The sequence below is a fragment of the Protopterus annectens genome, chromosome 11.part0, assembly GCF_019279795.1.
Source record: "Protopterus annectens isolate FY-2018-M chromosome 11.part0, PAN1.0, whole genome shotgun sequence".
In the NCBI taxonomy this organism is placed as follows: domain Eukaryota; kingdom Metazoa; phylum Chordata; order Ceratodontiformes; family Protopteridae; genus Protopterus; species Protopterus annectens.
The window spans coordinates 46004064-46030685 of NC_056745.1; the positions used below are offsets into that span (position 1 = coordinate 46004064).

Genomic DNA, 26622 nt, shown 5'->3' on the forward strand with positions numbered 1-26622 from the left:
TTGATTGAGTTATTCCTCTGTTAAATTCCACTTGGCTGTAGTGTCTAAATTTTCTGAGGGGTTTAATTCCTCTCTTTACTGTGACTTTGAAGGTTTGCAAAGCCATCCACAAATGCACATTCCTTCTGAGACCATCCATAAGAGACCTCATTCTTCCTTGAGATTTATATTTTGTGTTAAAAATTACTTTGCCACTATTTTATTTGAACATAGAACTTCTGCAGACTTTAAATTCCTTTCATGGGAAAAACTTTTTCTGGTTGCAGTAATCTCCGTCAGAAGAGCGTCCGAATTGCTGGCTGTGTCATTTGGTTACTAATCCCTCCATTGTGCCTAAGGTTTCTGTAGAATCCAGGCTCAGTCAGTATATCCATCTTTTTGAATACTTTTCACAGTACTGCAGTCAATGGGAGTACCACCTTCTTTGTGTTGTCCTACACCATCAGTTGAGATTTTTATTTTTGCAAGTCTCAGTCTGTCAGTAAAGATGTGTTACTCTGTTTTGTTTTTCCAGTTAAAAAATTGATCAGAGAGCTTTAATGTTACCATTAGTCAAATAGGTAACTCTGCATCCAGTTCTCTTGTACTAAATGCATGAATCCCCTCTTGTCTATACAAAAAGATGATTATTCTAAAGCAGTTGTTACATTTCTAACTTTTTTGTGAAATGCAGCTTTGGATGTTTGTCAGCGGCTATCTGTCCTTCTGTTTTGCATGACACTATAAGCTGGATAGTTCCAGGTCCAGTATTCATTTATACCACTGCTATAAGGATATGTTCTCAAAAGGGAGACCAACCAGAGGGATTAGACTGGGACCTTCTCTGGCTGTTGTTGAGGATGGAATGCCTTTCCCATATACAAATGCTAATTAACATAACAATAGAACTTGGAAATGCAGGTCCCCCCCTCAGTAACATAGACTCATAGATTGACCTGGGCAACTGGACCATGTAGCCATTTATGCCTTGCCAGTACTTGCCCTTAGACATTATATCCTTTTTCAAAGAGTGGCAGGTCATTGGGGACATACCCTTTCTACTTCTGTTGTCACTTGTGTAGCAGGGTCAGATTCATAATAGTAAACATATTTCTACTTCACATGGCTTACCTCAGGTTTGGAAAGGTTGATTGTGAGATGGGGGAGGGTCTGTCAACCTATGTGCCAAGCAGTCCTACCACCTGCCAGCCTTAGTCTTTTCAATGCTGAGGATAGACTTTCTCTTTCAGATCTGTTATTATGGTAAGTACTTTTGTTTTCATGTTATTACCTTAAAGAAAAGTGAATGGAAGGTTTGACATTGGTGGTCTCCATTTTTTGTTGTTGTTTCAGAAGCTTTCAGTTTAATTTGGAGGATTTCACTTTCCACTAGTAGTTTGGTTTGGACAGATGTGGAACATGAGAGACATGAGAATGTTGTATTTTTTCCTAAGAATACCACTATAAAAATTTTAAAACATAAGTAAATTGTGCTCTAAGTTTCAGATGTTTATTTCATGACTTGTATATATAAACTTTTATAGATTTTTGATACAAGTGAATGACTTGTTTCTTTTGACAGAAAATAGACTTCCAGAATGAAACAATTATCTTAGAAAGTACAGCTTCTACTGAGGTCAAAGACTTGCCACATCGAATTCCAACTGACTCTGCCCGATACCATTTCTTCCTATATAAGCATGTCCATGAAGGGGACCATTTGGAATCTGTTGGTATGTTAACAAGTAATTGACCTATTTACATAGTTAAATTGTGTGTCTGTGCTAATATGCATGTATAGTACTGTAGATATTAATGTTTTCAAATTTTGGTTCAGGAAATGTTGAAAAGTTAGCATTAGGGAGGTTAACTGCTGTCCTAGTTTTAAGTCTTGTGACTTCATTTTGAATATGTTGTACATTTTTGTTACTTGTTCTATTATTAATGGTTCTAAACTAATTTTTAAACATGTGTATTACTGAGTATATGTTTAAAATTGTTTGTAGTATGCTGGAGCTTTTCTCCCCAGGCCTCCACTAAAAGTGTTTTTGACTAAACCCAGTCAGACAAACCCTATAAACAAAAGAAAAATAAAATAAATAAAACAGTTCAAGCACTGTTTATATTATAATAACTAATTGACATAACACAGCTGTCTAAATACTGTCAAACAACAAATTGTCTCCATAGTGCTATGGATTGTGGGACATGGTGCCCCACCTTCAGTTTTTGAAAAGATTTTGATGTGGTTCACCATCAACACTTGAATTCCAAATTTGTGATGCTGAACCTGCCTTGTTTGTTTATTTTCTGTGTGACTGTGTACAGGACAGTGTTTATTCTAACTCTGTTAAATGTTTAGGACTTAGGCTACATCCGCTGTTGCCTTTTCATTGCCATGCCCAGCAAACAATGAATACAGTGAGCATTTGGGGCTATCCTCACACTCTAAAACATTTGAACGCAACCACAAAGAAGGTCTGTCTGCAGGTCATCCTTTCTGAAGCTAGGGAATACTATAATCAGACCATGTAGGGTTAACATGGCCGCCACTAAAGGAAATAATTAACCTTTTTCTTACCACCCTTATCCAAAAGTTACTACATAGTAAATAATGCCTTCCAGTAACTTACAAACTATTAATTCACTGCAGTGTTAGTAAAGTGGTGTGCTTGCTCTCATTTGACTGTCTTTTGGTCTTGGCATAGGAGTGGGAACTTTCTTAGAGGTTGCATTTTCTGTAAGGAGTTCCCTTCCCAACACATTTATGAGGTCCCAGGCTTCAAAACTAAGCTCTTGAGTGACTTAGCAGTTGTTACAAGGATTCAAGTTAGACTCGCACTGCAACAGTGTTATTGAGCCCTAATTTATCTCATTGTTAAATAACCTGCAATAAGATTTAGTTCTCTGTAGGTGGTGGTAGTTGCATTGTCATCTTATTATATGGATAAGATTTAGTTCTCTGAAGGTGGTGGTAGTTACATTGTCATCTTATTATATGGATAAGATTTAGTTCCCTGTAGATGGTGGTAGTTACATTGTCATCTTATTATATGGATAAGATTTAGTTCTCTGTAGGTGGTGGTAGTTACACTGCCATCTTATTACATGGATAAGATTTAGTTCACTGTAGGTGGTGGTAGTTTGTCATATTATATGGATAAGATTTAGTTCTCTGTAGGTGGTGGTAGTCACATTGTCATCCTGTTATATGGATAAGATTTAGTTCTCTGTAGGTGGTGGTAGTTGCATTGTTATCTTATTACATGGATAAGATTTAGTTCTCTGTAGGTGGTGGTAGTTACATTGTCATCTTATTACATGGATAATATTTAGTTGTCTGTAGGTGGTGGTAGTTGCACTGTCATCTTATTACATGGATAAGATTTAGTTCTCTGTAGGTGGTGGTAGTTACACTGCCATCTTATATGGATAGGATTTAGTTCTCTGTAGGTGGTGGTAGTTACACTGCCATCTTATTACATGGATAAGATTTAGTTCTCTGTAGGTGGCGTTAGTTACACTGCCATCTTATTATATGGATAAGATTTAGTTCTCTGTAGATGGTGGTAGTTACACTGTCATCTTATTATATGGATAAGATTTAGTTCTCTGTAGGTGGTGGTAGTTACATTGTCATCTTATTACATGGATAAGATTTAGTTCTCTGTAGGTGGCGGTAGTTACACTGCCATCTTATTACATGGATAAGATTTAGTTCTCTGTAGGTGGTGGTAGTTTGTCATATTATATGGATAAGATTTAGTTCTCTGTAGGTGGTGGTAGTTACACTGCCATCTTATTACATGGATAAGATTTAGTTCTCTGTAGGTGGCAGTAGTTACACTGCCATCTTATTATATGGATAAGATTTAGTTCTCTGTAGGTGGTGGTAGTTACACTGCCATCTTATTACATGGATAAGATTTAGTTCTCTGTAGGTGGCGGTAGTTACACTGCCATCTTATTACATGGGGTCTAATTGTTTTTTTCTTGTATACGCTGATGCTTTTCTTTTGATTTGTTTACTTACCCAAGTACTGCTACTTCTGTAATATTTCATTTCTGCTTATGTCCTTGATTCCTGTATCATTTGCAAGTTTGTTGCATGTTTACCTGTATTGAATTCTGTTTTAATATTTTGTTTGTTTAGGCACTGTGTGCCAGGGTTGTGGCTGAAAATAGTTTTCGGATTTGCTGATTACAATTGAATAACTTGTATACCACTAACATCTTTCTCTTCCTCTTGGCCACAATTAATAGAGTAATGATGTCTGTATTAGTCATAAAAGCTGATTACTGATAAGTTTACACAAAAGAAACCCCAAGTCAATTTGTAGAAAGAAAGCCCCTAGCTAGTATTTGTATATCAGGAGTTCTTAACAGCACTGCAGGTACAAATATTGGTTTCCTACTAAGGGTTCTGAAACTGGCATCTGAAAATGTGTTAGCACTGGGAAAAACAGTTGCTTTTTAACAAGAAACATCTTTATTAAATTATCACTTATGACATAGGCAATCATACATGTATATAGATGAAAACAAACCATATTGACATAATTTTAGTTGCAAACATTATACATCACTTATCTATCCTGTCACTGTCAAACATTAATTAGCTCATTTAAATCCTGCCTTCTTTTAAACCTTATTCCCCCTCTGCAAGTATTGTTCCCACAATTCCCATTTTTTCTGTATTTAATTTGCTCCTACCCTTTTTTAAATATTCCATTTCCAGTTGTTTTATCTCTTCTACTATATTCACTACTTCTAGTACATTTGGTTTAGACTTTGATTTTCCGTTTTCTAGTAATTGCTTTTTTTGGCGACTACCATAATTAGACTCAACAAGGCCTTAATATGTCTAGGCAATTCCGCTTCTGTATCACAGCTCAAAAAATAATTTCCTTAGTTATACCAATTTGCTCACCCAGTATTTCTGATAGAGTAGTCTACAGGGAATTTTTAAAGACTGCCAACTCATTACACTCCCAGAAAATATGTTCCCAATTACCTTTTTCTTTCCCTTCACACCTTCGGCATCTGCTGAGGAAAAATTCTTTGGGGTCTACTTGGGGTATAAAAATACACATGTAAACACTTCTAAGTAAAGATCCCGAATCTTCTAGACTTTGTTACATATTTGGGAGACATACATGTATCCCCCATTGTTTCTTTGTAAATTGCTTCTACAATCTCTCTTCCCAATCCTTTCTATCCTTCTCTTATTGATTCTTGTAGTTGTCATGCAGTATTTGTATGCTTTACTAATTATTCTTTTTTAACAGCAGCTTCTGTTCTAGATTCTACTAAAAACTCTACCAGGGCTAGTCTTTCCCTTAAGATCCCCCTATTTCTTTCTGTTTGCCTATATTCTTATATCAATCCATGATAGGGAAAGCAGTCTTTAGCCTGCAGTCCAAGTAAATTATTGGCCTCTTCCCATTCTATCGCCTTTCCCTCCGTAATTATTTGCACCCAATACCTTAGTTCTTTTGCCATTTTTCTCCAATAAAGTCCACCCCCTTTGCCTGTTGTCTGTATTCCTAATTGCAGTCATCCATACTGGCAGAATCTCCTTTCCCCATTCCCTTGTTGCCTTAATTCTTAGAATACTTTCTGATAATTTATGGATATAATATTCTGTGTGGTTACCGTTATTCTCTTTAAGGATCTGCATCCAAAATCCCAGTTTCTCCTTGTTTCTTGAGCTTCCCCTGTTTCATCGTCATTCCTTTCCACTTTGAATTATAGGTTTCTGCTTGTGCTATATATAGGAGCTTTAACTGTATAGCTCTGAAATATCTCTTACTCTGTTGGAAGAATCAGCTTATTCAACTTGACTCTTGCCATCCCCCCCCCCCATATAAAATCCTTCAGGTCTTTATTAATTGATATCCACAATTTCTCCTGTGATTGATAAAAATATGCCTGACCTGTGCATAAAACTAAAAGGACTAAAAACATGTTAACTACTTTTATCTTGCTATCCATATCCGTAAAACAGAGATTCCAGTTTCTCAGTTTTTGTATTATCTTTTGTTTAGTCTCTTCCCACATATCCTTAGCTGTCACACCAGAATCCATTTTAATCCATACTCCTAAATATTTCATTTTATCATGTCCCCATAAATATGGATATTGATGGACCAATTTGTGTATGGATACATAATTTACAGCTATTGCCTTTGTTTTAGCTTCATTCATTTTGTATCCTGAAAAGATTTAAAAAAATGTCTCAAAATGTTCCACAACACTGAACTATCATTTTCTGTTTTTATCAGGTACAAAGTAATAACTTCTGCAAATAAAACCAGCTTTTCTTGACAACCATACCAGTTAAATACTTCAGTTTTGGCATCCCTTATTTTCCTTGCCAATGGTTCTAAATATAATGCAAATAGTAAAGGGGAAAGAGGGCAAGCTCTGAGAGGTTTCTCTGCTCAAACAGAAATTATCAGAGAGGAACCCAGCCACTTTAATTCTTTCCTCTGATCCCTCATCAATCTTCCTAATCAGCCATATAATTTTATCAGGGAATGCAAATGCTTCCATTACCCTGCTCATAAACTCCCAGCTTACTCTGCCAAATGCTTTCTCTGCATCAAGGCCCACCAACAACAGTGGTATTTTCTTACATCCTGCTTCCTTCTGGATTGTCGGTGTTCTGTTAATGTTAACAAATGTTTGCCTCCCCTCCACAAAACCACACTGATTCATATATATCAATCTTGGCATCACCTTTGCCATTCTTTTAACCATTATAGACATAAACACATTATAATCATGGTTTAGGATTGACATGGGCCTGTATGAAACTGGATCTAATGGGTCTTTCCGCTTTTTAAGAATTACGCCCACCACCTCTTTCTTCCAGGATGTTGGTGCTTCTCCTTCTCTTAAACTACAGGTAAACAAAACCTTCTAGTTCTTTGGCAGTTTTTCCCTTCCTAGCTTCCAAACTTCCACAGGAGTACCATCTATTCCTAGGGATTTTCATGTGGATTGGTTGTACATCACCATTTTTTCTCATCTCCTCCTCTCATGTTAGTAATTAAGCCTTATCTGCCTCTCTAACGTTGGCATATTTAATTCTTCCATAAACACTTCCATTTGTACCTTTTCTTGATTTCCATAATTCTCTGCTTTATACAGACTTTCATAAAATTTCCGAGCTATTTCTAGTACCTTTACAGGATCTGTTATCTTCCTTGTTATAGGCTCCCTAAGCTTGGCGACAACCCTTTATACTTTCTGTTGCCTGAGTAGTTGTGCTAGAAGTTTTTGTGTTTTTGAGTTATCAAAAAACAGCAGCCTAACAGCAATCTTTAAGCTCTTGCATATTATCAGGGTAATCCCTTATTTTCAGCCTAGCATTCAGCAATTGCTCCAATTCTTGTTCTGTGAGATTCCCCTTATTCTGCAATACTTTAACCTTTGTCAGTCCCTCTAAATAATTCTTGTTACTTCTTAATCATATCTCTCTTTTTTATTGCCACCCTATTTTTAAACTCCATTTTAATTTTATCCCACTCCCTAGCTACATTTTCAGAATAAATTTCTGTCTTCCGTAATAACTCTCAAATAATTTCCACTACCCATTCCTTAAATTTCCGTCTTAGTGCCAGTGTCTCATTTTTATTTCATTGCTCTGCACTTTTATTTTAGTTATTATTGGCGCATGATCTGAAATGTTTATTGGATGTATATCAAAACTTTCAATTAAATGCACATGTTCCTGTGACATATAAGTTTTGTCTAGCCTAGCCCAGTCTTTGCCTCTTGGGGAATAATATGTAAATTCACTCTGAACTACTACTAAATTCATATCTTCCATTTCAAATATATTTTCATAAATTTCTTCAAAAATATATCCTCCTTTGTTATATTTTCCTTTCTGATCCCCCCCCCAGTACATCTTCACTGCTGCAAATCAAATTCCAGCCCCCACCTATGAGTAATATTCCCTGCTGAAAGCTGATTATTTCTATTAGACTTTTCTTAAGCTCCATTATAGCAGTTGTAGGTGAAATATAAATACATGCCAGTGTAATCTTCCTCCCTTGCCAGTAGCCCCTTAGTACTACAGATCTACCATTATTATCTTTTTTTTGTCCTCTTTTATTACTACTGGAGCTCCTCTTGCAGTTAATATAAGTACTTCTATTTTCCTTTGTCCCAGGTTTTCCGCTGAATAACCTTCTTGAAAACCTTTTATATCAAATTCATGTGTTTAGTTATTTCGAAGTGCATCTCCTGTAGCATAGCTATTTGCACTCTACACTTAATATATTTTATTTTATTTATTTGCAGTTTGTTAACCGGAAAAGTCCATTGGGCTAGAATGAGCCCATTTTGAATGGAGGCCCAGGGAGAAAAGCTCCATATAAAATTATTACAAAGCTAATATCTATAGAGTTAACAAGTACAGTACAGTTTTAAAAACTACTAAAACACAGTAATATAGAAGACAGAATAATAACATTTGAGCAGCAAAGTAATAAAGAAGACACAATAATAACATTTGAGGAAGGCGTTGTAACATATTAGTGAATGAAATTAAAACATGAGTATTTTTTAGTATGCAAGTATAATTATATACAATAGATATATAAATAATAGCTCATTACTCTTTCTATTTTGTATTTATCTGAGACCTTTTATATTTAAAGATAATATAGTACCATTATGTTAAAGTTATTATTCCTACCTTTTTATGGGTAACATCTTTTTGTTAAGTGTGTAGTTCTGGCTTTTGTGTTACATGCATACACTAATGTTTGACAGGCAGATCTTTTATACATTTGTTTCTTGTCATATTAATTTGGGCCTATGTTACATGTTACAAAACTTTTTGTTTTATTGAATGCCCTCAAACAACCCCCCCCCCCCAAAAAAAAGACACAGCCCCAATACACCTCTACAACAAATTAACTTAATATTAATGCATAAAACTATGTACATCTTCAAATATTGCAGTTTTGCCCTCCTGTTAGGAAAATTGTTCCAAACTGACAACCACACTTCGACTTGGATTAACCTTAAAGGAAGGTTATCCATGCTAAGACGCACAGTGCAGCCTGTGCTTCTACTAAGTGTTGTCAGGTTTTCTTTTATCTTTTTTACTTTCCCAGACTGGGAAATCACTTGAGTGCTTTCAGAAAGCACCATCTCCTAGCCATTGAAAAAAAGAATATTCTGTTTTTATTGCTGTTTATCAGATTGTCTCCGTAGAGACATGAGAACCAGATGCAGAGTTGCTTCTACAAGCCATCATTTATTTACCAGAGGAAAACTTTTTTTTTTATTATATTCAATGTTCTTTTTTATTAATTTGCTTTCTTTTAAAACTTGTTACTAGATCAAGCCGAGAGCCTTAATCCAGTCATTCCCCTATGCAAGAGTGAGAAAAAGCACATATTATTTTCCTTTTATCATGCTCTTTTGACCAGACTTTTCTCCTTCTTTTATTTTACAGTGCCTACATTTCTTAAAACTGAACAAGGAGAAAGAAAGAAGAAAAACAGGGCACCTATTTAGTTTAGTATCCCCATTACACCTGAAAATAACTGAGAAAACCTTACTTTATAGCATGCAGATTATATAATACAATGTAAAAGTACTACTGTTAAGAACTAAATTTCATTTTACTTGGTTAACTCTTCCCCTCCCCTTTCCCTCTCCTAAATGTTCTTCCAAACATTAATGGCATGAAGTAAGGCATATGCTTTATAGTCCCCTTACAAGTTTTAAGAAAGTCAAAAAAGTCCAATATTTCCAGGTTTTCTCATTTTGTTATGTTTCACAAATATAATTAATGCTTTGTAATCCCACATTTATTTGTCAATTTCAGAGTTGTTGGTTTTTTTCCTGTTTATCTACATTTCCCAAATCCAGTCTGCTTCATTTCCAACATACTCCCAATTCTTCTTGTCAACACTTGTGCTTTTTTCTGCCTCTTAAGCATTTTTCCATTGAAACATTGGAAAAGGTTTCACTGGCACAGTCTCTCTGTGGTCTTTATTACCAGAACAGGAAGTAGAATCTTCTATTTCATAGCTCACTTTTTGTTGGACAAACGTTTGTATTTCCTTAGCATGATGTGCATCAAAAATGATTTTCTCTCTGTAGGAAAGAATATTCTGAAAATAGCTGGGTACAGCAGCTTGAATCTCATGCCTGCTTCTCAACATTCCCTGATTAGTGTAATAAATGTACTTCTCTTCTACCTGGTGTACAGTGAGTAATTATTTTCCACAAACACTCTGTCTCCCACTTTTAGTACTTTGTCTTTTGCCACAGTTTTGTCAGAGTGAACTCCTTCTGTTGGTAGGATTTCATATTTACTATTAATGGTCTAGGTTGCTTTGTCATGGCCAGGTTTGGAGCATACACACTCTGTGCCCTTTCATTTTACAACTCCTGCTGTGGAATACCAATCTAGTTGCTTATTTGTGCTTTCATAAAGTTAATAGTCTGTTCCTTCCAGCTTCTCTAGTACAACAGAAAATATTGGGTTTTCCATACATGCTCTGGCCTGTAATTCTATTATTTATTTAAACATCTCTTCTTGAGCAGTCCCATATTCAGCCAGCCTTTTCTTCATTTTGACCTCTTATTTTTGCAGTTTTATTACCTCATCTGAATATCTGTTTAAAGCATCTCCTATTTTTTCAGCCTTTTTATGAGTTGATGTACTTGTTCAATGTATCTGAATTTCTTTTTTGCTGGCATCCAGGCAGTGGACTTAATAGCCAGTTACAGAAATTTACCAAAAAATATGAGTTTACTGTCTCTCTTTTCTGTTTCTTTTTTTCACATTGGGAGAGCTGAAATTAAGCTGTTACAGTGTGCAGCCATCTTGGAAGTATCGGAAAAACAGTGGCTTGAGCAAAGTCCAACGGTAGCGGAGATTGGCAGTTTCATAGTATGAGATGCATATTAATGCTAGAAGACTAAAAGCACTGCTATTGCATTGGTTCCAGTCAGTCAAGCAATATGGCAGTGTGTACAGTCATGCACACTTAAGTCGTACATTCACTGAGCTGAGTCATTGCCCTCAGGAGTCTGGTCTTTATCCACTGTGCTGTGATTGTAGAGTTGGTTATAATTAGGTTGCAGATGCAGATAGTGAAGCCTGTTAGATAAGAAGTGGTATGTTGCAAGTTTACCCTTTCACAAAAAAGAATAATTTTTGGACAGTAATCAAATTCAAGTTTATTTTGGTTCTCATTGCCTAAGCACCTTTATTGAGTGAACAGAATGAAACTGTGACATAGAAGAAATGCAGTATTATTTTTGAACACAGCCTGCTGGCACGCGCATACACACAAAAAATAGTAATGCATGTATCCATAAAGCTAAAAGAAAAATAGTAAATAAAACTGCATCTATAACACTAAAAGGAAATAATCACATTCACTGCAAATGAAGCTTAAAAGACCAAAGCAGATTCAAGTTCATAATGACCAGTAAATGGATTAAAAGTCCTAAAATAGCTTCTTGTTCATGAAATAAACAATCATCCAGTGTCTCTAATAGCAGCATTAGTCACATCCATAAGCATATTCCCTCCTGAGGAAGTCCTGCAAAAGCGCAATTCCATTTGTTATCTCATGCAGCAAACACATGGTAGTCTTTTGTGTTGGCTATGCAGTCACAGTAAACTGTGTTAGACACTCATCTTCTGCTGAGAGGGTCATTTTATCAATACATTTTACCCACCTTTCTTTGCCCCTTTTCCTGACCAGCATTCTCCCATGTAGTGGTCTTTCCTACAAGGAGTTAGCACAGCAGAGTGTGAGTCTTGTCTGTATGCAAGCCATTTTTTGTTGCACACTCTCTTTAGTTCTTCTATTCACTTCTGAGTGCCATTGATCCTTCTGTAGAGACGAAACAAATTCTGATGCATAGAAGCTTGCTTTTCAATGGATATGTCTCCGTAGTTGTCATAATAATTTTCAGAAGTTATGATCGTATTGACAAAAGAGTGTATGTGTGTGTGTGTGTGGGGGGGGGGGGGCAGAGGACCGGTTCTGTTTTGGTAAATAAATGAAATGTGGTTGCAGTAGGCAAGTATTGTCCAAACTGCAACACTGGAGAAATGCATACGGTCAAAAGTAAATGGTTGGAAGGAATTGAAACCTGTTCCAATAGCAATAATTTCAAATTTGAAAGCTTGAGGCATCTAGTCAGTTGAGCTGACAAATCTGCAGAAATCAGAGGTTGAAATGAAGGAAAGACTTGCTGAATATGAGGCTTATTAAGAAGAACATTTAAAAAAATAAATAAAAGACAGAACAGTCAAAGCAAACCTGAGATTTTCTGCAGTACTAGAGAAAGTTGTTGCATTAATTTTGTTAAAGTACACACAGTAACTGGACTGATATTCTACAGCAGGATCAGATTGTTTGTTATCCACTTTTGGCCATGATAAAGAAGCCAAGGCCTGTAGCTGTAAATATACAGTCATAGCAGCAGAAGGAACTGCACCCGACAACAGTGTGGGAGAAGGGTAAAGTATTCTCAATTATCTAGTGTTTGTGGACAAATGATTACTCATTGTACACCAGGCAGAAGAGAATAAAGTTTATCCACACAGTCAGAGGGTGTTGAGAGGCAGGGGTGTAATTCAAGTTGCTATATCCAGGTGTCTTTAGAATATTTTCTTCTAAATCAAAGACATCTCTGGATGCAGAGCAGGTGAAGGAGGAAATAAAAAAAAGTTAACCAAGCAAAATGTGAGAGCAAGTTGAAAAGGATTCTGCTTCTCGATTCTCTGACAACAGCACAGCTCACAGACACAACTTGCCAATAAAACTTTTTCCAGTTTTCCAAAGGAAAATTATTATTCTACAGTAAAATGCACAGAAGCTGATGAGAAAAGCAAGGAGTGCATTGAATCTGAACCAGAAACCGGTGTTGGGTGGCCAAGAAGATGAAGAGGTACAGCAGGAATCTAGGAATGTAGGAAATAAATACAAAAACTGTAGAAAAAATATTTCTGTGGGATGCAGTTTGGATATGGGAACTGTACTTTTGCAATAAGTGGAGGGACAAAGAAGAAAAAGACAGGACATTTGTAGATTATTTTAAACTGGTTGTAAACTGGTAAGTATAATTTGTAGATTATTTTAAACTGGTTGTAAACTGGTAAGTATAATTTTTCCACATTATTATTAATGCTTAGAAGAAAGTAAAGGAACAAAGAAATTGTAAGTAAAAAAGTTTCCTGATGTTCTTAGTAATATGTGTATAAAGTGTAAGTAAAAAGTTATTTTTTTCAGCTAGTAATATGTATAGAACAAAAAAGTGGACGTCAACTGCATGCTACATTCTAAAGTAGTAGTATACAATATGCACATGTACCCTAAATGTGAGGGATGGAGTCTTATCAGTGACTTTCAATGCCAGTGATGTTAAAGTAGGAATGCACTTTCTGTTTTTCCCCTTCTGTGAGTAGAGCTCCGCAAATGGCAGAGGCGCTGTCTGCTGATATAGGTAGTAAATCAAGAAATGACTGAACTGTAAGGTATACTTTTGAAGAAACACTAAAATGTAGTAACTAACAGGTGACAAGTAGCCCATTGAAAAAGATGACTTGGATCTGTGTATTAATGCAAAACATGAAAAAAAGACACTGTAAGCTTAGCAAGGCATATTTTTATGCTCTAAATGTTTACCTTGCTGAAGGCCAAATAAGGAGGTGCTCAGGCAGCTAATATGCAACCTTGGTAGGACAACAACTGGAAAAGGCTGTCAAAACAGGTAACTGTTTCCTCTGCTGTTGGCGAGAAAGATAATTTGTTTCTAAACAAACTCTGTCAAATGGTTGCATAACTCACTGTGCTAGAGTAACAGTGGCTTTTCATAATTTTTTCTCAAAAATGTTTTTACTCCAGACACTTGTAAAACAGGTTTCTGGCAAAGAATTTGTACTTTTATCATATATCACGAGTGGAAAGTAGGACAGGTTTTGTAGGAACTACTCTATCATCCTTCTGCCATCCTAAGAAAGCATAAGGTAGCAAAATTGAGAGTAGTAGCCAAACTCAAAATACCAACAAAAAAATAAAAAAGGACCGAACTCCAGTAGTATAAATCACCCTAAGATAGTGCAGTGCTTCTTCTGATCTGCTTGGTTCTTTATTCTACAAAATGTTATCTTTTTATAAACATGTTCATCATTTGGTGTTTTAAGTCCCTTTACCAGGGTCACAAATCTGCAACAGCCGCACTTCCTTTTTATGTAGTCAGTACTAGTGTCCCTCTCTGGAACAATTAGTTATAGTTTAAAGACTGAAACACAAGAGCTGATCTTTGTTCATTACAGCACTGCCATCAGCAGCACCTTTGGAATGGACCAGCAAAGGTTCAGATATAAATGTAGATAAAATTTGCAACAAAGGAACCTACAAAAGCTAAGAAAAGTAAATGTTATGACAACTGTAATTAAACTCTGCTGTTGAAGTAATGTCTCACTTAGCTGTACTGTTTTTTTCTTGCTCTAAGAAAATAATTATAATTTCAGAGACATGCTGTATAATGCCTGTGAATAAATGTGCTTTTTGCTGTTGAATGACCACATGGTATTTATTCTGATTGTTTTTTGCCTTGGAGTTCAGCATGGTATGGATAGTTTTGGCTACTGTAAGATTTAACAGAGCCAACTTGGGTAAGGACTTATAAGTTTTAAAGTGCTTCTTTTATAGAAAAAAAGTTACATAACTACAAAAGGAACTTGTTAAAACTAAAAGAAGGATGTCCAGCAGTGGTAAAAAGCCTAAGGTAAATCAAGATGGAGAAGATTAAAGATGCTGGGATGGTTGAAGCAAGATAGATAAAGGAAAGAAAGGTGAAAGAAAGAAATCTTCCTTCCACCTGTTTCCAGTGATTATGATATTTTTTTTCCAAAGACTTTATGAAACAAGACAGTTGTACCCTTTCAGAAATGTTGGTCAGTCTACAGTGAAAGAAAAAAACTGAAGTCTCTTACCTGTAAAATCACTAATGAGCCTGTGATTGTAAGGGAAATGGTCACATTGTCCATTGCAGAACCAATAATTCTTAACATAAAAACAAACGAAAAAGTCAGCTCTTAAAAATGCCTGGCTCCTGTCATTGCCTTTTGCCGGCAGAAGAATATACAGATTTACCCCTATATGGACGACTGCCTCATCCAGGTGGAGAGCAGGGTGAAACATCTGCAGGCTCTCACCTTTGTCCAAGCCCTTCTAACTTCTCTGGGATTTACCATCAACAAGGAAAAATCCTAATTCAGGCCCACAAGACAAATTTCCTTCTTGGGAGCTCTCCTGGACACATCCACCCAAAGAGCCTTCCTCTGTCTGGAAAAGCAGAGTTTCCTCCCCTTCTACTTTTCCCAGTTAGCTCACAGGACATACCTCACAGTCAGGAGGTTCCTGCAAGCACTAGGGTACATGGCATCCTGCATCCTGTTGCTGCCCTTGGCCAGCTTACACATGAGGAAGATGCAATGGTACTTAAGAAACCCATGGTACCAATATTCTCAGTCACTGGAACTGCAGCTACCTCTGATTCTCCGCTTAAGGAAGGAACCCCTATGGTGGGCAGAAGTCTGTACCTTGAACAGAGGTCTACCATTTATCACCCCTCCACAAGACCAGACCTTCATCACAGATGCCTCAGACACCGTCTTGGGGGGGCTCACTTAGGGGACATGTACACCCAGGGCACCTGGGATCAGAGGGAGCTAGCCCTCCACATCAACCTGAAGAAAATGATGGTGGTGCACAGGGCTGTAACAGCTTTCAAGCCCCTCCTCAGCCCAGGAGTGCTCTTGATCAAAACAGAAAACACCACTGTCATTGGGTATATCAACAAGCAGGGGGGAACTCACTCCTACCCCCTTTGTCATCTAGCCATGCTAATCTGGCAGACGGCCTCATTGTTGGGACTACATCTGATAGCCCAGTACAACTCAGGGGAGCACAACACCCTAGCAGACCCCCACGAATGGCAGCTATAAAAGGAAACCTTCCTCACAATCATTCACCTCTGGAGAACACCAGAGGAAGACCTCTTTGCATCCATACAAAAGAAACAATTGACCAGGTTCTGCACCAGGGAGTTCTATCCACAAGCTTGGAAGGTGGATGCTGTCTCCTTCCACTGGGGCAGCATGTTTGTGTATGCCTTCCCTCCCTTGCCAATGATTCCTAGGGTACTTCTAAAGGTCAGGGAGGAAGGGCCAAGAGCTATCCTCATTGCCCCGAACTGGCCCAGGCAATACTGGTACCCCTTGCTCCTCAGCCTGACCAAGGAGCTACTCATAAGCCTGCCTCTCACAGAAAAACTGCTAACCCAAGAAAAAGGGTCAGTACTGCATCCAAATCCTCAAACTCTCAGCCTATCCGCTTGGCTTATACCCCAGAGGTGGATATCATGCCACCTTTAAGCAAGCAGGTTCTGGATATCATTAAGGAGGCCAGGAAGCCCAGCACCCACAGGTCCTACTCCACAAAATAGAAAAGATTTACTGCCTGGTGCCAACCTAAATGTACAAGCAGCTCCCATGCCACTAGCACCTTGGTTTTAGATTACCTGGCAGAGCTGGTGCAAAAAGGATCATCATACTCTTCAATCAGAATTCATGTCTCAACTATCTCTGCTCATGCCCCTACAGAACAGCCTATTTTCTCCCACCCCCATTAAAGCAATTCCTTAGAGGGGTATCACACATCAGACCACCTAGAAGATCACCCAGTCCTGCGTGGGACCTGAACTATGTACTGGAGAAATTGACCTTACCTCCTTTTGAACCAGCTGCTTCAGCAGAAATGAAGCACCTCTCTTGGAAGACTGCCTTCCTGCTGGCCATAACCTCAGCCAGGAGGGTTTCAGAGCTACAGGCCCTAATGGCCATTGAACCTTTCATTATCTTCCATGCAGACAAGGTGTCTCTTAGAACCAACCCCTCATTAATGACTAAGGTGGTATCTGACGTGACCCTTAATCAGGCTATCCAATCCTGGAAACAATGATTCCTATCATTCCTTGCATAAGGGCAGAGTTTCTTTGGTGGGCAGAGGCCTGCTACCACAACAAAGGATTCACTTTCACTCTTCCCCCTGTCACCCAAACCCTAATAGCAGATGCATCAGACTATGCATGGGGGGCTCACATGGCAGGACAAGGTACTCAAGACAAATGGAGCCCAAAGCAAATGCACCTGCATATCAATCAAAAAGAAATGTTAGCTGTACAGAATGCTCTGACAGCCTTCAAACACCTTATTCTTACAGGGCAGCTATTGATAAAGACAAGACAACAACATAAACAAGCAGGGGGGGGAACCCTTTCCTACCCCATCTGCAGGTTAGCTGTGGTTCTGAGGGACACAGCCTTGAGCAACCTAGTGCACCTGCAAGCTCAATTCCTGCCAGGCAAACTAAATTCACTGGCAGGCGACTTGAGCAGAAATCTAATGGACCCACAGGAGTGGAAACTGGAACCCATATCATTCAAGTTGCTGATCCACAGTTGGGGGGCACCAGAGGTGGACCTCTTCGCTTCCCCTCAGAACTTTCAATTGAGCAAATATTGCACCAGAACTCCCCTCCGCCAAGCATGGAAAGTGGATGCTCTGACCTTTACATGGGAAAACCTCTCAATCTGTGCCTTTTCCCCTCTGCCCCTCCTATCGAAGGTTCTACTAAAGATCAAACAGGACAATCCTGATTGCACCAGACTGGCCACGCCAGCACTGGTACCCATCTTTGCACAGTCTGACAGTACTGCCACCTTGGCACCTGCCTCAGACCCCCCTCCCTGCTGTCCCAGCAGAGAGGCCAGATTTTGCAACCTCAGTTATAAACCCTGAAGTGTGTGTATCATAACATCAAATGCTGACAACATAGAATGCTAAAACATTGAAATCAATGTCGAAAGCTGATAACATCGAAAACAGGAACTCTGAACAGCAATGGTTGGCCGACTGCATACCCGTACTACCGAAAAGAAAACCCTAGTGATAGAAAGTAAACACCCTTGACAATGAAACTAATCAAGCCACACATTACTCAAATAATAACTTCAATGTTTAATATATAAACCTAACAACTGAACGCTACACAGATAATAACCTCAATGTTTAATATATAAACCTAACAACTGAACGCTACACAAATAATAACCTCAATGTTTAATATATAAACCTAACAACTGAACACTACACAAATAATAACCTCAATGTTTAATATATAAACCTAACAACTGAACGCTACACAAATAATAACCTCAGCGTTTAATATATAAACCTAGCAACTGAACGTACACAAATAATAACCTCAATGTTTAATATATAAACCTAACAACTGAACGCTACACAAATAATAACCTCAATGTTTAATATATAAACCTAACAACTGAACAGTACACAAATAATAACCTCAATGTGTAATATATAAACCTAACAACTGAACGGTACACAAATAATAACCTCAATGTGTAATATATAAACCTAACAACTGAACGCTACACAAATAATAACCTCAATGTGTAATATATAAACCTAACAACTGAACGCTACACAAATAATAACCTCAATGTGTAATATATAAACCTAACAACTGAACGCTATACTAATAATAACCTCAATGTTTAATATATAAACCTAACAACTGAACGCTCCACAAATAATAACCTCAATGTTTAATATATAAGCCTAACAACTGAAAGCCTAAACAGATATATTAAACTAAAGGAAATGTATAACGCTGTCATGTTATTGCTGCAACCAGTACTTCAAACTCTTAGCAGCATAGCAATTGCGTTCAGATATTCCATAGCGGTGTACTCTGACTTGCTGCTCATGACATTCTACATTCTACATTCCCTGAGACTATACTTGCTCTTCCTAGATGAAAACGTGCTACCAGACCTCATCAGTAAGCGCACGTCATCCACTTTGTTTTGCTCCCTTACCAGTACATTAATGATGGAGAGAATGTCAGCAATCCTTCTACCTAATAAGCAACGTAGCTGTCAATGCCATCCCTCCACTATAGTGTGGCCAACTATGATCTTTCCAATTGAAAGTTTTCGATATTTTCACATCTCAACATTATCAGTTTTCGCTGTTTTGATTTCGATGTTTTAGCATTCGATGTTATGATATACATGCACCCTGAACCTAGCAGCCTGGTTCATCCCCTGAACCCTCCGTAAACAGGTGCTGGATGTCATCTTGGAGGCAAAAAGGCCTACTACTAGGAAATCCTATTCAGAAAAGTGGAATATATACTGTTCTTGGAGCCAGTTTCAAGGAAGGGACACAAATGTGCCCAGCTTACCTCATATACTAGATTACTTAACAGAAATGTCCCACAAAGGCCTGTCCTTCTCTTCAATTAAGATTCCTGCCTCCACCATCTCAGGTCATTATAATACTGAGCCTCCCCTCTTCTCTCATCTTCTAGTCAAACAGTTCTTGAGAGGAGCCAAAAAAATTTAAGACCCCTCAGGAGAGCTCCCACCAAAGCCTGAGACCTTAACTTTGTATTGGAAAAACTCATGCTTCCACCCTTTGAACCTGCTGCTTTAGCAGAGTTAAAAATTCCTCTCCTGGAAAACAGCTTTACGTCTAGTCATCACTTCATCAAAAAGAGTGTCTGAATTGCAGGCCCTTACGGCCGTGGAACCCTTCATTATCCTTCATGCGGACAGGGTTCCCTCAGGACTACCCCATCATTTATGCCAAAGGTGGTATCTAGTGTGGCTTTAAACCAATCCATTCATTTGCCAACTTTTTTCCCTAAGCCACAGAATACAGAGGAAAGGATCCTGCACTCCATGGACATGCACAGGCAGCTTAGGTTCTATCTGGACAGGACTAAAGCTTTCTGAAAATCTGACCAGCTGCTAGTTAGTTTTGTTACAGGGGCAGAGGGCAAACCATTTCTACATGGATAGCACACTGCATCCATTTTTGCTGCAAACATCGTGGGGAAATCTGCCCCACAGGGGATCAGAACACATTCCACTAGGGATGCGTCAACCTCTACAACATTTCTCAGGGGAGTCCCTGCCAGAGACATCCTGGAAGCTGCAGCCTGGAGCTCTGTGCACACCTTCACCAGACATTACCACTTACTAATCTTTTCTAAATCCAGAGCTGGGTTTGTCACAGCAGTCTTACAGGGCCTGCTTGCCAGCCCTAATGCTTCTTGACTGCCTCCACCCATCCTCAGCTTTGGGAATCAACCCAAATGTGATGACTGCAACAGTGACACACGAAGAACATAGTACAGTTGTGTACACTTACCATAAATGTAGATGTTCGAGTGTATTCACTGTTGCAGTCCTGGTTACCCTCCCTCCAGCCCCCTGACTTCTCCTCACTTCTACCTATCCTTTTTGTTTGGCATACTTTATATCATTGGTGTTTGCTTTTTGTTGGGGGTGTTCCATGTCATGTAATTGCTTCCTATTTAGGGGGCTCCTGACATCTGGGCCAAGAAAAGCTGATGTAATGGCATCGGCTGCATGTTTTATACCCATGACGTCCTGGCATCCGACGCAGAAATCCCATGACTCTGGTATTCAGGCCGACTGAGGTCTACCTGCAGGCAGATAACCCAAATGTGATGACTGCAACAGTGAATACAGTCGAACATCTACATTTACGGTAAGCGTACACAGCTGTACTTTATGTATACTGCGACAGTGAATACACTTGAACATCTACATTTATGGTAAGTGTACACAGCTGTACTTTATGTATACTGAGACAGTGAATACACTCGAACATCTACATTTATGGTAAGTGTACACAGCTGTACTTTATGTATACTGCAACAGTGAATACAGTCGAACATCTACATTTACGGTAAGCGTACACAGCTGTACTTTATGTATACTGCAACAGTGAATACAGTCGAACATCTACATTTACGGTAAGCGTACACAGCTGTACTTTATGTATACTGAGACAGTGAATACACTCGAACATCTACATTTATGGTAAGTGTACACAGCTGTACTTTATGTATACTGCGACAGTGAATACACTCGAACATCTACATTTATGGTACACAGCTGTACTTTTTGTTGCTTCGATTTTGTAGCATAAAATCTGGTTGAATTTTTTAGTACGTTCTCACACTCAGCAAAGTACAATATATGAGAACAAGATCTCCAAAGAAGGCAGTAAAGAGGACTGGAAGTACTGGGTTTAGCAGCAGTGGCTGCATCACTGTAGACTTTTAAAAATGCATCTAGCTTGCAGAACTATTATTTTGGGAATAATGAAGTACGTTTTGTGGACACCTACCTCAAGATATCCTAGAAGATGCATTTGTTTCCTCAGTTGAAGATCAGCTCTTTGAAACAAGCAGCTCTGTTCAGGTTCTTGATGGAATCTAAAGCATTAACTAAAAGTACTTTTACTGTGATGAAAATGTAACTGCACTGTGAAAGAATATGCAGAGTAAGAAGTTACTTGTCAATCAACTAAATTGTAACACATTAATAACTCTTTTGTCAGTAAATGTTTTAATGTTAGTCCACCTGCTAGGTAAGTAGTAAATTCTGGGTCCTCACAACCATTATTTTATGTTTGCTTCTCTTTTTTTTTTTTTTTTTTTTTTACAGTGTTCATTTATTCGATGCCTGGATATAATTGCAGTATACGTGAACGTATGTTGTACTCCAGCTGTAAGAGTTCTCTCCTCAGTATGGTGGAAAAGCAGCTGTCAATTGAAATTGTAAAAAAGGTGACAGACTATTTCATAAGCTAATGTGCATGCCATGTTGTCTGAGCAGCAAGAGTTTTTAAAGCACGGTCTAGAATGATAGTTGTAGAACTATTCAATGTTTACATTTGTGTGAGGTTTAGACTGTTCATTCCTTATTCTGTAGTATGTTAGTGTTTTGCATTTCCTCTTCAAATATGCATTGGACTGGTGCAGTGTAGTATTTTATTTATTTATCTATTTTTTGGTAATAATTTCTTATGGGTTAATTTAGACCATGTCTTTATTCATTTCAGTGTGCCCGTGTTTATGACCACGGTTGTGAAGGACAAGTTGCTATGGCTCTGTGCACTCTTTTAATGCTCCAAAATGCATACAGGAGTATAATCACACTCTGCTTTCCCTCTTTGAATGTGTTTTAACATACCTAGTTTTTCAAGCCTGATGATGCACAATATCACGATAATTTGCTTCTTTAAGTGATATAGTCTGGAAACAGATTGTGCAGTTGGCATTTTTGTATTCATATGATAGTAGCTTTTGATGCAATGGTCAGTACGTATACAAGTGCTGCTTTATACACATGATATGGACATCTTTTACTCGGGTAAGTCTTCATTATCAGTGAGCATTTACGTAGGATTCTGACTCTTCTGGCTCTGTAGTCATAGGCACAGTTTCAATTTCAGATGAACAGAGCCCATTGTACTTGGGACACAAAAAGACGGACTAATGCAGCCTTAAATTGGTACACCAAATCACCTGAGGGTTATGAAATTAAACTGTGTGCAGTTTCGTGTATCTGGGAGTTTGACTAGATTTCTTGCTGATCTCTTCAACTTACATTAAAACAACAGCCAAGAATAATGAAAGATCTACTTAAAACCTGTTTTAGAATTGCTGCTTTTCTCGTTGGTGAAGCTAGACTGCACTGGGACATAATATACTGCTGTCTTTTCTGGTGTATGCTTATCAGTGAAGCTAAGAAAATGCTGAGCAGTAGCGCCCTGCAGTCAACTCTGGAGTATGCTTCTGTCCATCACCATGTTCCGCCTAGGAGTACTGCAAACTGTGCAAAACAGTGCCCATAGATTTATATATAACCCTTAAAGCAGTGAATATCACTGACTAGCCTTAAGGAAGGCATGATAACTTAGAAGCTATTGTTTATAACCTGCTTTCCATGACTTGGAAAGGAAGAACTTAGATTGAGAATTGGCATAAGATTCCGTCTCTCCTTTTCTGTGGATGTTTTTTTTTTTACCATGCATACTCCTTTACATTTTTTGATGCTGCCTTGAAGGCCTTTGATTCACATGTTTTCTTTCTAGCACTTACTGCCCATAAGCAGGTCCCTTGGAGCCTTCACAATAAAATTACAGGTTTATTTGATAAATGAGCTACTTATCAGCACTTTACATTGCTGATATTCTCTTAACTGAGGTTGCTGACATGCGTTAGTGGATTTGTTAACTTGTTTATTTGCACTTTGCAACTCGAAGTATATACAAGTATCAGATGCCCTTCCTTATAGTGATTGCAGTATTCATAACATGTGGGATCTCCTGTTAAGGATAGCCCAACATCTGGCCAGTATACCAAAGTCTTTACTTCCTCCTAGCGTAGTATGCTAGATGTATGCTCCCCGTGCAGGTGTAGGGCATAAAGGTGATATACATACATACACTCCATACTCAGAACAACTCTGTCGCCAGTGCAAATGCCACAGTTGAATGTTGGTCTAAAAACCTTATGCTGTGCTGGTTTCTACCTAACCATTTACAGACAAGTGCCCCTTGGGTTTCCTTCCTTTTCTTTCTTATTCGTGTATTTAGGGTTCATGTCATCCAGGAAGGGAAATTTCATTGTGGGAGGCAGATTCCCCATGAACGTGGTCACGACAAGTGTTTTGCCTAGGTGCTTCACAGTATCATATCCAGTGTATCCTTTGTCATGTTTTTGTTCACAAAATGCTTTGCAGCCATTATCATCTCTCTTGAGAAACAGCTTCCCAAACGTTTGACCCAGGGTACCATGGCTGACTCCACCTGCCCCCAGGGACAGCCATCTCATAAAACGGAGACCAATAAGTCTCAGTGTGCTTCTGCTGCTGTCCACCCCTCCAATGGATGTTTCTTTCGAGGTTAGTGAAGACCCCGAAAATGAGGACCATCCAGTGTCAACACCAGTTTCTTCTGCCAGGACCCTGTCAGAGGCTGGCATGGAACTAGCTTCTTGCATGTTCTGTGAGGCAATGCAAACATCTGCCATGGATGTTGAGGTGGAACCATGGCTGATCATTTGTGAAGGGCCTAGGGGATTCCCTAAATTCTTGTTAGGGAAGATGTCCTCAATACCCTTATTTAGTCTAGACCTTTCTCAGAGCTTCCTAGGTTGGTCAAAGCTGATGCCCCACTTAAGAAAGAGCGCAAAGCTAAGCATATTTCTCCCATTGCTAAGAATCCTCAAAGGCATTGGCAGGATTTTACCCAGGAATTGTTCAGTGCTCTGATGGCCTTAAGACTACCTCAGGGGGTATCTGATTCTGCATCCCCTTGGTCCTGTACTCCTTGCAAAAGGACTATGGAGTCTGATTCTTCAGATGAGGAGGTGGATTGAAGAGATAAATCCTTGGCCTATTCCTGTCAGATTACCTCTTCTTCGGACTTTGGGTCTGAGAAAGAGGATACCTTGAGTCTTTACTCTCCCTTTGAGGAGTTGTCCTTTGAGGATACAGTAGTTCGCATGATGGAGCATTTTAAGTGGAGTGCTCACAAGTCTCTGATATTTAAAAGGGGAATTGTAAACTGTTGCAGATGGAACCTCCTAAACCTTCTGCTGTTCCCCTTCTGAAGAAAAACAAAGCAAAGTTGGACACTGCTGACAGCTTAAAAAATCTTCTTTATTCCTAAAATCACAAGATAAGCGCTTTCGGGATGACCCTTCTTCAGATAAATAAAATGAATGAAATGGTTTTCTTATATGCATATAAAAAACCAATCACATTCAACAAAATAACAAGCACATTCAATGAAATACACGCCTACTTTTCAAAATGGGCTTAATTGGTATAAAATCATTTAAACCTGGCTTCCTATTTGCCATTAAACTGGCAATCCATTTAGTTTCTATTGTTTCTGTTTGAAGCATAATATCACCCCCCCCCGGTGCTTGGTCTAACATTTGCAATAACCCTAAATTTAAATGTATGTGTAGGAAACAAAGCCAAACCATTTCATTCATTTTATTTATCTGAAGAAGGGTCATCCCGAAAGCGCTTATCTTGTGATTTTACGAATAAAGAAGATTTTTTAAGCTATCAGCAGTGTCCAACTTTGCTTTGTTTTTCTTCATTCGTGTTACCTGCTTAGATTGGACTTTGGCGTTTTACTGGATATTTGCTCTTTTGCTGTTCCCCTTCTGCATGATCCCTTGCTGGATACATTTGCAGCTGCCTCTTTGGTGCCTGAATCACAATATCTGCCTCTAAGAAGCATGACCTTTTTATAAAGTGCCTGAGGCTTTTAAGTACCTCTTCAAGTGTCATCCTTCAGACCTTGCTGCGGTCTCTTTCAGCTGACAAGCCATCCAAGCTTTTGCCCTCTTTCAAACAACTTCTTTCTGATAAAGACAGTAGGGCTAGGGGGAGGCTGGGGAAAAATGTGTACACTTCTGCCGGTCTTGCTTTCAAGGCCATTAACTGTCAAACCCATATGATCATTATGGCCCTTTTGTCACAAGAAGGGGAGTTTTGTCTAACCTTCCTGACTCTGAAAGTAAGCCTGCTGCCCTCTCCTTATTGAGTTCCTCTTCTCAGGTTACCCATCACTCCATCCAGTGTAGTAACGCTGCTGCTGCTGCTTCTGGTTCTATTATGAGGTGTTCTTGGCTTCACCACTAACCTTTACCTGATGATATTAAGGCTAAGCTGTTAGAAGTTTCTTTGGACAATTTGGCACGGCTGCTGCTGACTTGTTTTAGAGTCTTCAAGACAAAGGTAAAGTGATGCAGAATCTTAAACAAATGTTAGTTTCTCCCAGGCCCAGATTTCAGAGAAAATATCCTTTTAAGTCTGCCTTTGTGTGTAAATAATCCCCATCAGCCTTCCAAAGGGAAGAGGGTTCCTACGTGTATGCTGATTGATGAACTCAGACTTCTGAAACTCAAAAGCCCCTCTTTCTGGACAAGCCTGCCTCCATCTGACATACTTTCTTACCCTCCCCTTGGCCTTCAGCCAGGTTCTTTTGTCTGTCAGGCTTTCTCTGTCTCTCCCTGTCTGGCAACGGTTTACTTCTGACTCCTGTCTTGGTTATTTTATGTTATGGGAATCCCTTCCCCCTTCTCAGGTCTTCAACTTCCTCCAGACCACCTTCCTTATTTTTCTCAGGTTCTGCAGGATTCACTTGATCAAGGCAGCATTCAACCCATTCCAGAATCTCAAACAGGAACAGGGTTTTACTCCAGAATATTTCTGGTTCCCAGAAAAGAAGGATGTTGGAGACTGCTCCTTGACCTGTCCTTTCCAGATGCTTTTCTAAAGATTCCTTCCTTCCAGATGCTTCCCCCCTCTTCCTTCCACAGGCTTTTCTGGTATCTCTAGACCTAAAGGGCACCTAACTTCCTATTCCCATTCATCCTTTATTCAGGAAAATTTTACATTTCTCTGTTTCTTTCTCTCATTTTCAGTTTTCTGATTTGCCCATTGGTCCTTTACGGCCTCAAGGGTGTTCACCAAATGGTTGGCCCTTGTCACAGCTTTTTGCAGGCTTCAGGAATTTCAGATATTTTCATCTCTGGGTGACCTGCTCCTTCAGGCTCCCTTTCAATCCAGGCTGTTTGCAGGATCTGTGCTTCACCATGCTCCTTCTGCACAGTCTGGGATTCTCCATCAGTCCCAAGAAGTCAAGTC

At 38.8% G+C, this 26622-nt stretch overlaps 1 protein-coding gene across 2 annotated transcripts in view; it reads left to right on the forward strand.

Annotated features, from left to right (window-relative positions):
• TWF1 (twinfilin actin binding protein 1) overlaps positions 1-26622 on the forward strand; it is a 473821-nt gene that overhangs the window by 293127 nt on the left and 154072 nt on the right. For both annotated transcript variants that reach the window (XM_044087409.1, XM_044087410.1), the window contains 2 exons: positions 1562-1712; positions 21613-21734. In XM_044087409.1, coding sequence (XP_043943344.1) covers positions 1562-1712; positions 21613-21734 — 273 coding nt within the window. The remainder of the gene's footprint in view (positions 1-1561; positions 1713-21612; positions 21735-26622) is intronic.